This window comes from Chelonia mydas, chromosome 8 (assembly GCF_015237465.2).
Source record: "Chelonia mydas isolate rCheMyd1 chromosome 8, rCheMyd1.pri.v2, whole genome shotgun sequence".
NCBI classification, from domain to species: Eukaryota; Metazoa; Chordata; order Testudines; family Cheloniidae; genus Chelonia; species Chelonia mydas.
The window spans coordinates 53,346,739-53,359,473 of record NC_057854.1 but is presented as its reverse complement, the minus strand read 5'-3'; the positions used below and the strand labels follow the sequence as shown (position 1 = coordinate 53,359,473).

At 46.8% G+C, this 12,735-nt stretch overlaps 1 protein-coding gene across 2 annotated transcripts in view; it reads right to left on the bottom strand.

Annotated features, from left to right (window-relative positions):
• Positions 1–6,976, bottom strand: part of DHX9 (DExH-box helicase 9) — a 44,545-nt gene extending 37,569 nt beyond the window's left edge. The window contains exons 1-6 of one of the 2 annotated variants that reach the window (XM_037906295.2): positions 6,449–6,976; positions 6,118–6,238; positions 5,062–5,202; positions 2,072–2,189; positions 1,711–1,823; positions 1,083–1,231 (exon numbers count right to left, since the gene is read on the bottom strand). In XM_037906295.2, coding sequence (XP_037762223.1) covers positions 1,083–1,231; positions 1,711–1,823; positions 2,072–2,189; positions 5,062–5,202; positions 6,118–6,228 — 632 coding nt within the window. In that variant the 5' untranslated portion in view covers positions 6,229–6,238; positions 6,449–6,976. The remainder of the gene's footprint in view (positions 1–1,082; positions 1,232–1,710; positions 1,824–2,071; positions 2,190–5,061; positions 5,203–6,117; positions 6,239–6,448) is intronic. The other variant, XM_043552884.1, reaches the window with a different exon arrangement.
• Between the last annotated feature and the right edge of the window lie 5,759 nt (positions 6,977–12,735).

The window sequence follows — 12,735 nt, the reverse complement described above, 5'->3', positions numbered from 1 at the left end:
CAAGTTTGGATGAAAACTCAAAATTGTGAATTTTTCTACAGAATGGAAATAATTCCATTTCAGAAGAACTGAAATAGTATTTTTCAGCTTGCTGCCTCACTCACCAGGGAGCCAAGCAGCCTAGGATCCTGACCGGTTGGCAGGAAACCAGGCTGGCCAGCCTTCCTGGTTTCTGCCAAAACTTTCAATACAATCAACACATTCCCACAGAACACTGATTCCATTGAATCAGCATATTTCAATGAGTACTTGTGGCACCTTAGAGACTAACCAATTTATTTGAGCATGAGCTTTCGTGAGCTACAGCTCACTTCATCGGATGCATGTAGCTCATGAAAGCTCATGCTCAAATAAATTGGTTAGTCTCTAAGGTGCCACAAGTACTCCTTTTCTTTTTGCGAATACAGACTAACACGGCTATTACTCTGAAACCTGTCATATTTCAATGGAAATTTTCAACCAGCTCAATCAGTAACAACTGTTAAGTATCCATTAGATACATTCCCTGCTTAACCTAATTTAAGCATTACACATTAACATTTCCTTAATGCATTTTATAGTGAGTAGCACAAATGATTATTTACTGCTGAGATAACTGCCTAGCAATCAAACTGAGACCTCTCAGTTACCCAGATCATAGCAATATTACCACTATAAAGTGCAAAACAAAAGGCATTTCTTTAAGCAAGTGCCAAAACTACCAGACAAAGATTTCTCCACAGTGTCATCCATATCCCAGTGCCAAGGATCTCTTCCCCCTCCCTCCCAAGGTCCAGAAGCACAGACGCCATTCTTCTAACACACTGGATAGGACACTGCAAAGCCAAAGACACTTTTTAAAATCAACTTAGAAAGGAAAAAAGGAGCTGCTGAAGATTAACATGAGGCACAATCCCCTCTTTCCAGGGACTACTGCTCATTGGCTTTTTTTAAGAGCTGCTGACCAAGGAACAAAAGCTTTCCCACATAGGACTGCAGAGTACTACAAACTAGATAAATAGGATAGCTCCCAGAAAGGATTCCTCTTGCCCATGAATGTTTCTAACCCTTGTTACAGAATGATATGAGTGAAACTAGCAAACCTGTTGTGATCAGGCCCCACTTGAGTGTATTTATATTCTCCCTGGACCTTCTCCTTTTGGAAAAACTGGTTCAGACGCGCCTTAGCATTCTCCAAGGTCCAATTTCCATGAAGACCAGCATTTAAGTCCACTTCTTCTGACTCCAAGGTCTAATATTGAAAACAATTTAAATTTACTGGCTCTAACCGTGAAGGTTTGTTACAAGTATGTTTACAACAAAATTTAAAAATCAAGTTTCCTAATTGGTCAGTGTGCTACAGAATAGTCAGGAATTTTCACAAGAAATCGAAGCGTCTTTAGGGCCTCAAGACTATTTCCTCAGACTGCAACAGCAAAGAGTCTGTATAAACAATATAAATGTTGATATGACGACAATCTAACCGTCAGTGTACCCAGAATTATTCTGTTACTAATTTAAGATAGTAAATTAGTTACAGTAGTTAGCAGTTTGTTGGATGTTAACAGTAACCAGATAGTTCCTTCACTGATAAATCTTCTGCCAGTTAAAACATTACAAAATACTGAACTCCTAAAAATTACAAGCATGGCTGCAAATTCTAATCAATAATTAATGGGTGTGGAAAATACTTGTTTCAGAGCTAAAGTAGAATTAGATAGGTTAACTTACAGCCTGTGCCTCCTGCTCCTCTTTCCTTGAATAGTAATCCTTCAGATTGGCTCCACGGTCCCACTGAGCTCCACCATAGCCAGAGCTTCCAACTCCGGCAGCCGGACCACCACCTAAGGGGGGGGAAAAGAAGGTTAACCCCTCTCCTAACAATTGTGAGATGCATGCTGAGAAGTCAGGTGCTCTAAAGAGGAAAGATAAAAATTTGAACTGTTCCCAGCCATGCCTCCGAAATACTCAACTACTTTTAGTTATCTTCTTTATGAAGAAACACACACAGGAGACAAAGATACTATAAGGTAAAAAATGTATTACACACACATATATATAAAATGTAAGTTACAGATATTCAAAGTCTTACCTGTTTCACTCTTCAGTGCCAAATGTGGAGGAAGAGGTCCGCCCAGAGTAGAAACACGTTCACCAGCATCTCCCCGTGTTTCAGGCACTATTCCATCCGGAGCATCAGCAGCTCCTGCCTGGAGAAGGGAAACATGAATGGCAATGCCACCAACTTCATATAAAACGACAGAACTTTTCATTCAACCCTCATGTCAGAAAAGTTGTCATACAATTTAAAGATATGTTTGTTATAGAACATTGTTGTCAGAAGCTTCCATTTAAAACATTTAAAAAGCTTGACTGCTGAGCATTTAAGTGCTTTCAGGGGTCCTACTGAAACTCACAATTTAACATTCCTAGTTGCTTCAGGCGACAGGAAAAAAGTGAGCTTATGGTCCATGGCTTACATAGCCATGATAAACAAGATACACTGAATGCACTGTATAATTACACACAAAAACCTATGTTAAAAGAACATTATTAATACTGCAAAAATCAAGCACTCAAACGTTAAGCAGTTAGCTAGACAACCTTAATTCAGCCCCATTATACACATCCATTATAATAGTCTAATTACACAATCACATATAGTTTTCCCACAGGACCCCAGCCCACTCAGTTAGCAGAAAGGATCTGCTCTAGGAATGAATCATGGTTGTGTTGTGAAGGAGATTTGGCTGTAAGACACCATTCTTCATTTGCTGTAGAAGCTGGAAAATGAGAACCTATTTCCAGAACACAGCGGGCCTAAGCCCACCGGTAGCTAACGGCCCTCCCCAGGCTAAGGCAGAGGGGAACAGTGAACCTAGGCCACAACTGAATACTGGGGACAACGAATGAAAAAACAGGGATGGGAGTGAAGGTTGTAGTGTGAAAAATCAGGGAACTGGAAGGGGACCCCAAGCAGAGAACCACTGACAGCACCCAGGACCGCTCAAAGACATCCAAGGAGTCAACGGACACTGCCCAGAGGAAAACTGCTCACAAACATCACTGCACGAGGGATCAGAAATAGGCCCCACAGTCGCAGAGCACCCCCCGACAAACCCCTGCCCCCAGGCAAATTCCTCTTCTTACCATCTTGGCCAGCACCATTACAAGGTGCAGTGAATGAGGCAGGGAACTGAAGAAAGATACGGTCTCATGGTTAGGGCAGGTGAATGCTGCCTGGAGAAACAGATTCTAGCCCTGCCTCTACCACAGAGTTCTTACATGATGCTAGGCAAGTTACTTAAACCAAACTTTTCACAGGTGGTCATTAACTGAATGTTCCTCAATTTCTGAGTGCCTGACTTGAGACCCAGGGTCTGATTTGTAGAAGTACTGAAGTCAATGGGAGCCTGTTTTATAATGCTTACTATTCTGAAAAGACAGGTCCCAGGGGCCTCAAAATGGACACTCAAGATTAGTGACTATTCTTGACCCTAATCTCTCTGTGCCACAATTCTCCATCTGTAAAATAGGGTAAGATGACCCTCCCATCTCACAGAGGTTTCTCAGGTGCTGCCAACCCTGCCTATAATAAATCAGGGCTTGAAAAATTCACTCACCAGTAGTGAGCAGGAAGCTTTTCCTGATGAATAGGATGATCAAAGCTACCAATTTCTTCTGATCACAAACTTCCATTAAAAATAATCTTCATAACTATGGGGTCTAGACTCTAACCAGGCAGAAATGGTACAGTACTGCTTGCCTGGGTCTACAGACTGCTCCAGTGCCTCAGCAAAGCTATGAGCAACAGACCAAAAGACAAGATTACCATCAACTTACAGCTGATATTCAGTGTTCTGCGGCAAAGACATACTTGACACTCTTACATCACAATTGCGTGACCAAACTATGACCAGTGCCAGCAGTATCCAAACAAGAGACAACCCAAAAGCAGCAGAAAGCCACTGCTTCCCAGGAAAAGGGCAATATGGCAGAGGATCTTAAACCCATTCCTGGTTTCATTACACAGTGATGAAAAATAGCTTATAAAACTATTAGAGCAGTTATAAGAGACTGGCTCCTGCAATCTCCTCCAGTATTGTATTCCTAGGGGAATTCTGCACCAAAAATTAAAAATTCTACATATTTTATTTGTCAAAGTAACAATATAAATCACACCAGTTTCAATTATTTTTGGTCATTTATTTCAAAATACCTGTCAGCAAGAATGTCTGTAACAATACAGACAACAAAAAAGAGTCAGGAAATGTTTTTTGACAAATAGATTCCTTACTAGGCATATTAATACAGAACTCTGAGTAATAATTCATTTAAACTACAATATAGAACCGTACTTCCCGCACCCCTCAGAAGCGATGCAAAGACTTTGGGGAGTCAGGAGTAATGGAGGAGCTGAGGGAGAGGGAAGTAAATTGCTGAGAAGGAGCCTGGGTGCGAACTTGGAGGGTTGTTGGGTATGGGTGGGAAAAGTACGGAACAGGGAGGGATTGTTAGGGAACTTCCCCCAGGCAGACCCTGGCTGACCCCTAGCCTCTTCCATTCAGTCAGGCACATCTGCCCCTTTCCCCATGTGTTCCTGCACCCCTCATGTGTTCTTGCACCCCCTGTCCAGGTGTTCTTCCATCCCCACTCAGACACCCACTCTTCCCCATCCCCATGTGGTCCTGCAACCCTCCCCGTGTCCCTGTACCCCCAACCAGCCACTCCCTTGTCCCTATGTAGCCGTGCACCTCCACATTCAGCCCCTGCCCTAGTCTGTCCTCTCCCACTAGTCCTTATGAGCCCGTCTGCCCCCCCAGCAGCCCCATGCTATCTGTCTCCCCATAGCTTCTATTCCTGGGTCTTCTACTTCACCTCAGGCTGAGGTGGAAAGCCTGGGTCTTCTACCTCACCTTAGGCTTTCCCCTTCCAGGAACAGCGGCTCCTACATTTAGATCCAGAGGTCCCAGGTTCAATCTCTGCTGCTAACAACCTACCTAGCAGCACAACATTACAAGTTACCTCCTGAGAGGATCAAACCTGGTCTCCTCCGTGACAGATGCGGACAAAGATACTTACCCCTAAAGCTGGAATTTCTTCACTCTTGATTTCATTCAACCGAACTAAGTAATTAAGGAAGTCCCTAGCAGCATTGCTCTGTGCATCTTTCTTGTTTGTGGAATTGCCCATTCCAGTGTAGTTAAAACCTTCCACCCGAACCTGCAACAGACAAAAAAATGACTCACAGGTAAGTGTTTACAACACCAAAACCTCACCATGTGAATACCCAACCAATTCCAGTGGACTCTCAATCAACATGGAATCTCAGCTGTTTCTATTCACTCCTGGCTCCCTTACTAGTTGAGCATCTTCCCCAGAGCAGATAGCTAGGTCTCAACTTTTTAAGTGCTAGCGGCTTTTAGCCATGCCAGAGGCTGTGCACATACCCCACACCCCCTCCCCATTATTTCTTTTCTGCTTCATTGGGCAGTAAGTCATTCAGGCTGTCAACATTTTTATTGGAACAGCAGCTAGGGCTGAAATGGGGTTTATTATGCTGGCACGTGTCACTGCTTGCCTCAACCAGTTCTTTCCTCCATAGAGAAATTGAGCACAGGGCCTGGTTTTGCTCAGCCAACAAACGTGAAGTGGCAGAAGCCGGCTAATTACACTAATAAGGCCCCTCATTGTAAATCAGTGAATTGTCCAAGGTGGTGCATAAATATTAGACACAATACATGAAAGGGCCAAGCCTGTAAGCAGAGCCACCCAGGCACCGCTCCTACTTTTTAGGGTGAGAAGGGGGAAAAGGATGAGGTAGCAAAATGGCCCTGGAGCCAATACTCCTTTCTCTGGCGTGGGGCTGTACAAAGACGGGGAACAGGGAGCGGGTGTCCATGCCGGGCGGCGCGGAAGGCATCCTTGACTGGCCCCTTAACTTCCATTTGCGCAGCTACACCGCAGGCCCGGCCCTGCCCCGCTCCGGGCGGTTACACCCCGCGCCTGCGGCTGCCGGCCCGGTGTACGGAGACGAGCCACGCCGGCCGCGGCGCCGCGTACGTGCCGCCGGGACCGCGCCGACGCCGCGATGAGGCGCCCGCGCCCCCGGCCAGCCCGCCGCGCCCAGGGCCGCACCTCACACATGAACTTCTGCCGGTTCTTGTTGCCCACGGCGCGGATCTCGTAGGTCGGCGTCACCTTCCTCTTGCCGCACCAGGCGTACAGGAAGTTCTTCACGTCCCCCATGGCGCGGCCTCTGCGGGGACAGCGCGACCGTCAGCGCCGCTGGGTCAGGGCCGGGAAGCGGGCAAGGGCCGCGCGCCTCTCCAGCAATGGGGGGCAAGGATGGGGGAGAGCGCAGCCCTTGCCCAACCACGGCGCATGCGCACAAACAAAACGCGCACTACGCACTCTATCGGGCCCCTCTTCTGGACCCAGCCCTATCCCTCCCCTCCAGCGCGCGTACTCGCCCCACCGCAGAGAGCAGAGACGCCCGTCCTTCTCCCCTAGACTCTCAGCCTCTACCCGGTGTCGGCTGGAGGGTGAAGCACCTCGCTCGCTGAGCGCCACAAAATGGTGGTTGCGGGGCGCATGCGTATAAGGGGTATCTGCAAAGGCCACCACGGCCGAAGGCAGGGAGCCGCGCCCCCGGGTGGCAGGCCGGCCGCAGGCCTAGTTCCGGGGCCCGTCCCTCCGCGCCGCCGGCGGGGCAGCTCTCAGCATGGTCGGTCCGAGCGGGAAGCCTAGGCGCCCGCCGCTGGAGCGCAGGGCCAAGGCGCCCTAGTCCGGCGCTGCAGCTGCACGCCCCGGTGCGGTCCTGCCCGGGAGGCGGCGGAGCCTGAGCCCCTTCCCGGTCCGCTGCTGTGCTGGGGCCGGGCTCCTGGCGGCTCACGCGGGCCGCTCTCGTTTTCGCAGTGGGCAGGAGCCCGACCCTGCGGGCAGCCCCGGGCTGGCGGGAGCGCTCGGGCCCTGCTGCTCCCGGGACAGTGGGAGTTGCACAGCGGATGGGCGCTTCCATCGGATGCTTAAAACTCTTGGGTTGGCGCTTATTTCACTTCCATGAGCTGACCTGCTCTATGGATACAAGGCGCCTTTGGCGCTGTCCCTGCAGGCAGCGATTGGCGCTTACAGGCAATGTGCTGAGATCTCCCCATAGTCTTCCTGCAAAGCCTAGGGAAACGAGATTGTTTGGGGAGAGGGAGTAGAAGTTTCCAGATAAAATGGAAGCTGTCTTAAAAAAAAAAAACTTTAAAAAACAAAGCCGCTTCCAGACTTCCTTTATACATTTAAAAAAAAGGGGGGGAGCCCAATTATTAAAAAAAATAAAAGCAAAGGTCACGGAAATGCATGAGATGAAAAATGAGGTGTTAAAGCTTTGTGCAGAGGGAGGGCCAGGACTGCCAAACTGAGACAACAGGAAGAAGGGGAGGCATTTTAGAAGCAGGAGGGAAATGATAAATGTCCTAGTGAAACACACAACAACATTTTTCATCACAAGTGGGGGTTGATGAAGATTCTGCTGCTGGGGGGAGAGGGGCGTGTAGGCAGGGATGGTGTAAAGCAGGGATCTCAAACTTAGATCACCACAAGGGCCATGTGAGGACTAGTACGTTGGCCCAAGGGCCCCATCACTGAAACCTTTTCATACAATGATACAAAAGTATAGTCAAAAATGAAGAGAAATATAGTATGCTATTAAAAATGTATTAACTTTTAAAAAACTAATGCAAAGAGTGGTTTTAATAGAATATAAACACAGTAATGCGCCTCAAATGACAAAACATGCATTTACTTTTAGAATTACTTCAGTTAAAGCCCTCCCTGGCCCTACCCCCACTCCACCCCTTCCATGAGGCCTTGCCCCTGCCCACCCTATCCACAAATCCCCACCCCAGTCCCACCTCTTCCCCCTCCCTCCTGGAAAGTACTAAGCAGGGGAAGTGCTGAGAGGTAGGCGGAGGAGTGGGGGGAGGGGAACTTGGCTGCTGGTGGAGTGGGTGCCTCTGGCGGGCCGCAGGAAATAACTGTGGGTCACGCGTTTGAGACCCCTGCTGTAAAGGGTCTGCTGCAACTGAGTTTCAATATAGAAACTCGGCCAAAGCTGGGTTTCAGTATAACCAGGACACCTTACAAACCTGGGCCTTGCTTAAACTAAGTTTTCTGGTAACCTTTCACAGGGGGAGAAAGTCCTACACTGAGATGCAGTAAGAACTCAATGCTGTAAATTGAGCAGTCTAGCACCGATCCATCAAAGCACTGATGCCAGGGGCTGTCCCTACCCATACGCAAAGTACACAGCTATATAGGGCACCAAATTCCCTGGTGCCCTACGCACCTGCGTGCTGCTCCAGCCCCTGCTCCGCCTCTTCCCCATGGCTCCCACCCCTGTTCCACCCCAGCGCTGCCTCTTCCCACCCCTGCTCTGCCCCAGCCCTGCCCCCACTCCACCCCTTCCCCAAAAGCCCCTGCCCTGCTCTGCTGCAGCCCTGCCTCCACTGCCCTGAGGCTGGCAGCAGGGCCAGGCCTGCACTCACCAGTGGTGAGAAGTGCAGCGACCTGGCCCCAGCGGCAGTTAAGGGCTGGGGGGGCAGTTTCCCCCACCCCACTGCTGCAGAGGCCTGCCCCTCCCCCCCTGCAGGAGTGCTGTATGGAGCCCCAGAATAGCTAGGGACAGCCCTGACTGATGCACATACTTAACTTTAAGCAAATTAGTAGATCCATTGAAGTCACAAAGATATTCACTCCCTTAAAGTTAAGTACATGCTTAAGTGCTTTGCTGGATTGGGGCCAGAGTGTTCAGTCCCTCTGGGGGAGAGCAGAAGGAAAACCAAAGTTGGTAGAACAGTGCTTTATTGGTATATTTAAAACTTGTAACCTCATCCTGTAGAATATCCTTTCAAATCAATGGACTGCATGTAACCATGGTGGTTAAGCAGATTAGTCAGAAGTTGATCTAAGCAAGAAAAATACAGTACTTTAGCTATATGCAGAGTTTTTATGGCAGTGTTAGGCCCAGGCTATTAGAGAGATAAACTGCGGGAGGTGATATCTTTTATTGGACCAACTTGTGCTGTTGAGAGAGACAAGCTTTCAGTCTTACACAGCGCTTTTCTTCAGGTCTGGGAAACATACTCAGTATCACAGATTTGTTCCACCTTGTATTTAGCTGTGACACTCACAGAGTAAGTTTGTCTCTCCTTGCTTAGTGAGGCTGAAACTTCCAGCTAATGTAGTTAACCAGCATGGTTACATGTTCCATTGAATTGAAAAGACAATCCATGGTATGAGGTTACAAGTTTTAAATACCTCACCCACCTTGTCTTTAGCTAGACATTTCAGAAAACCAAACAAAAGCAAGAACATCCCAATCCTTGCCATTAAGGGCAGGAAGCTAGTGTTGATCAGGGGGTGAACTATGCTAAACTGAACAATTGATGGAAACCACTTTTGACCCCTTGCTAGCTGAGGGGGAAAAAAAACACAAGTCCTAGATATAGAATGTCTGGCTCTGCTTCAGCTACTGTAAGAGAGACAAGGTGGGTAAGGTCATATCTTTTATTGGGCCAACTTTTGTTGGTGAGAGACAAGCTTTTGAGCCACAGAACTCTTCTTCGGGACTGGGAAAGGAACTCCCAGCAAAATGCAAGATGGGTAGATTGTTTAGCAGAAGTAGCTAGTATATACTGTAAGGGACCATTCAAGGTAGAGTGACCTGTTAATACCTCTGCAGTCATAGGACAAAAAGAGGGTGAATAGGTTATAGATTGTAATACTAAATCCTATGTCTCTGTTCAGTCCATGAACCTTGGTGTCTAGCAGAGTAATGAATTTAAGCTCCCAGGCTCATCTTTTGAAAGCGTTCTGCAGTTTTCCTTTGTGGATGAGGACTGTGAAAAGTGTTCACCCAGAGGTGATAGGTTGTTTTTGTCTTTCATCATTTTCCTGTGAGTTCATTCAAGAGCATAGTGATGATCTGTTTTCACCCACATAGTTGTTGGGGCATTTAGTGCACTGGATAGAGATACACCACATGTTCACCAATGATCTTCAAAGGCACGTTGTGGGTGGTGTTGATCATTGTAGCAGTAGAGATGCATCAGCAGGTTTAGCATCTGTTGTTCTGGCAGGGTCTGGTGCTGCTTTGATTTGCTGTGTCCTGGTCTGTGGGGAGCTTGTAACAGAGTTCAGCATACAAGCCTTCGTATCAGTAGCTGCAGCCTAACCTGAGATCTTAGCACAATGGCTGATTTTTTCCACCACTGGAAACTTAGACCTAGCCCAAGAACCCCCATGGTAACTGCTTTCCATCTGTGCAATAAAATTGCTAATACCAAATCTGATGTGCAGTTCTGAGGTGAGAGCGTCAGCCAGGAGGCTAACCCAAAGTATCTTGGCATTACACTGGATCAGAGTTTAACCTTTCGACAACAGCTTGAAAATACCTGCGCTAAGGCTGCGGGAAGTGGCGCGGGCCGAGGGATGTGCTGGCTGCCCTTCCTGCAGCCCCCATTGGCCTGGAGTGGCGAACCATGGCCAGTGGGAGCTGCGATTGGCCAAACCTGCAGACGCAGCAGGTAAACAAACTGGCCTGGCCTGCCAGGGGCTTTCCCTGAACAAGCGGAGGCCCTAGTTTGAGAACCACTGGTATAGATAAGGCCTCAAATAGCATAAATATTTTGGTTTTGACTGATTCAACACCAGGGCAGGAAAATGTTGATTTTTTTATTTTTGTGGTTTTTAGTCGAAGTTGAAAACCAATTTCAGAGCTAGTACTGTGACTTGCAGCCCCAGCTACCCCAGAACTAGCTAGTAATAAGTAGAGCTGAGGAAATTTTGGAATTTCCATCCTGCCAGCTGGGATAAAAAGTTGAAATTATTTTTTCAGAACAAAAAGGGTGGGAAATGTCAAAATGTTTTGATCTAAATGTTTGAGTATTGCTGAAATCACACAGTGTTTCATTTTGTTTAATGGATCAGATCAATATTAAGCAGCGTTGCTCTATCTGCACACTGGTTTATGGGAGCTGTAGCTCAGGGCTCCCATTGCTTTCTGTGGGCTGGGCTCTCTGGCAGATACAGTCTCCCTCAATGCACAGCATATTCCGCTGCCAAGCTGTATGGTGCGTCAAGGGAGAGGTCATCTAACGAGGGCGAAAACAATGGGGGCTCAACCCACAAACTTCCATATGGCAATGTGCTTAAAAAGGAAATGTAGTCTGGTGTGGGGTTTTTTAACCATTTGAAAATAAAATGTTTCAGGATAGTCCAATAAAACAAACTTGTCAATCTGGGTCAAAAAATAAAATATTCAATTTTCCCCCAATAAAAAAAATTTAAGCATGGAAAAATTTTGTTTTGGCAGCAACTGCATTTTTTCAGAAAATGCTGATGGAAAATTCCCAACTAGCTCTAGCGATTTAAAAAAAAGGGGGTGGGGTGAGGGGAGGGTTGGATATAAAAATACTGTTAGTTCAGCTGATGTACCTTAATCCTCAACTGAGCTAAAAGGCTGGTGCGCACACGGTCTCTCTGGAGACAAACTTAATTTATGAGAGTGAGAGGAACTGGACGCTGCAGAGACCTCTCGGGAGTCTGGTAACTGGGGTTCAGTGAATGGGACCTGCAAGGCAAGATTTAGACTGGCAGGGTCTCAAGCAGTTTGCTGGTAAGGCTGGCTGGTGTATCAAGAGGGCGGACAAACAGCTGAAGCCCCAGCAAAGCTTCTCTTGCTGAGGCAGAGGCAGCACCGTGGCTTATGGTTCTGAACACCCTGAGAAGGCATCACAGATAAGCGATTCCACAGCCTCCTTTGGAAGCCTCTTCCAGAATTTAACTACCTTTAGAGTTAGATATTAGGGGAAGTGTTCTAACCTATTCCCTTGCTGTAGATTAAGCCTATTAACTTCTTGCCCTACCTTCACTGGACATGGAGAACAATTGATCCCAATCCTCTTTAGAGCAAGCACCATTTACATATTAGAAGACTTAAGTCCTATCTCAGACTTTCAAGATTAAACATACCTATTTTTTTTTTTTAACCCAGCTATAAGTCAGGTTTGCTACACCCTTTCATCATTTTTGTTGTTATCCTCTGGACTCTCTCTTAATTATCCACATCGTTACTAAATGGTGGTGCTCAGAATTGGACACAGTACTCCAGATGAGGCCTCACCAGTGCCAAATAGAGCAGGACAATTACCTCCTGTGTCTTATATATAAAAATCCTGTTAATATATCCCAGAATTATATTAGCCTTTTTCACAACTGCATCACACTCTTGACCCATTCAATTGGTGATCCACTATAACCCCAGATCCTTTACAGTAGTACTACCCCCTGGCTAGTTACTCACTTTATAGCTGTGCATTTGATTTTTCCTTCCTAAACAAAGTACTTTGCACTTGTCTTTACTGAAGATTTCTTAAAACCACATGAAAACCCAAGAACACTTTCCACTGACTTTCTGAGAGAATAGATAGAAAGTAATAGGATTGATGGCAGTTTGGAAGAGGGTGCAGGTCAAAAAGTAACTGAAAGTGAGTTATGGCAGGCACAATCTTTCCCATACTTGAGTTCTAAAGGAGGAGATTAGATCCTGATCTTACTGGCATATTTGTGTTTAAACTTTATGCTTGTAAGATGTACCATTGACTTCAGTAGGACTACTTACATGGGTAAAGTTAAGCGTGTGCTTAAGTGCTTGCAGCATCTATCCCTAAGATTATCTTCCTGAAGGAGCATGAGGGGAAAGGG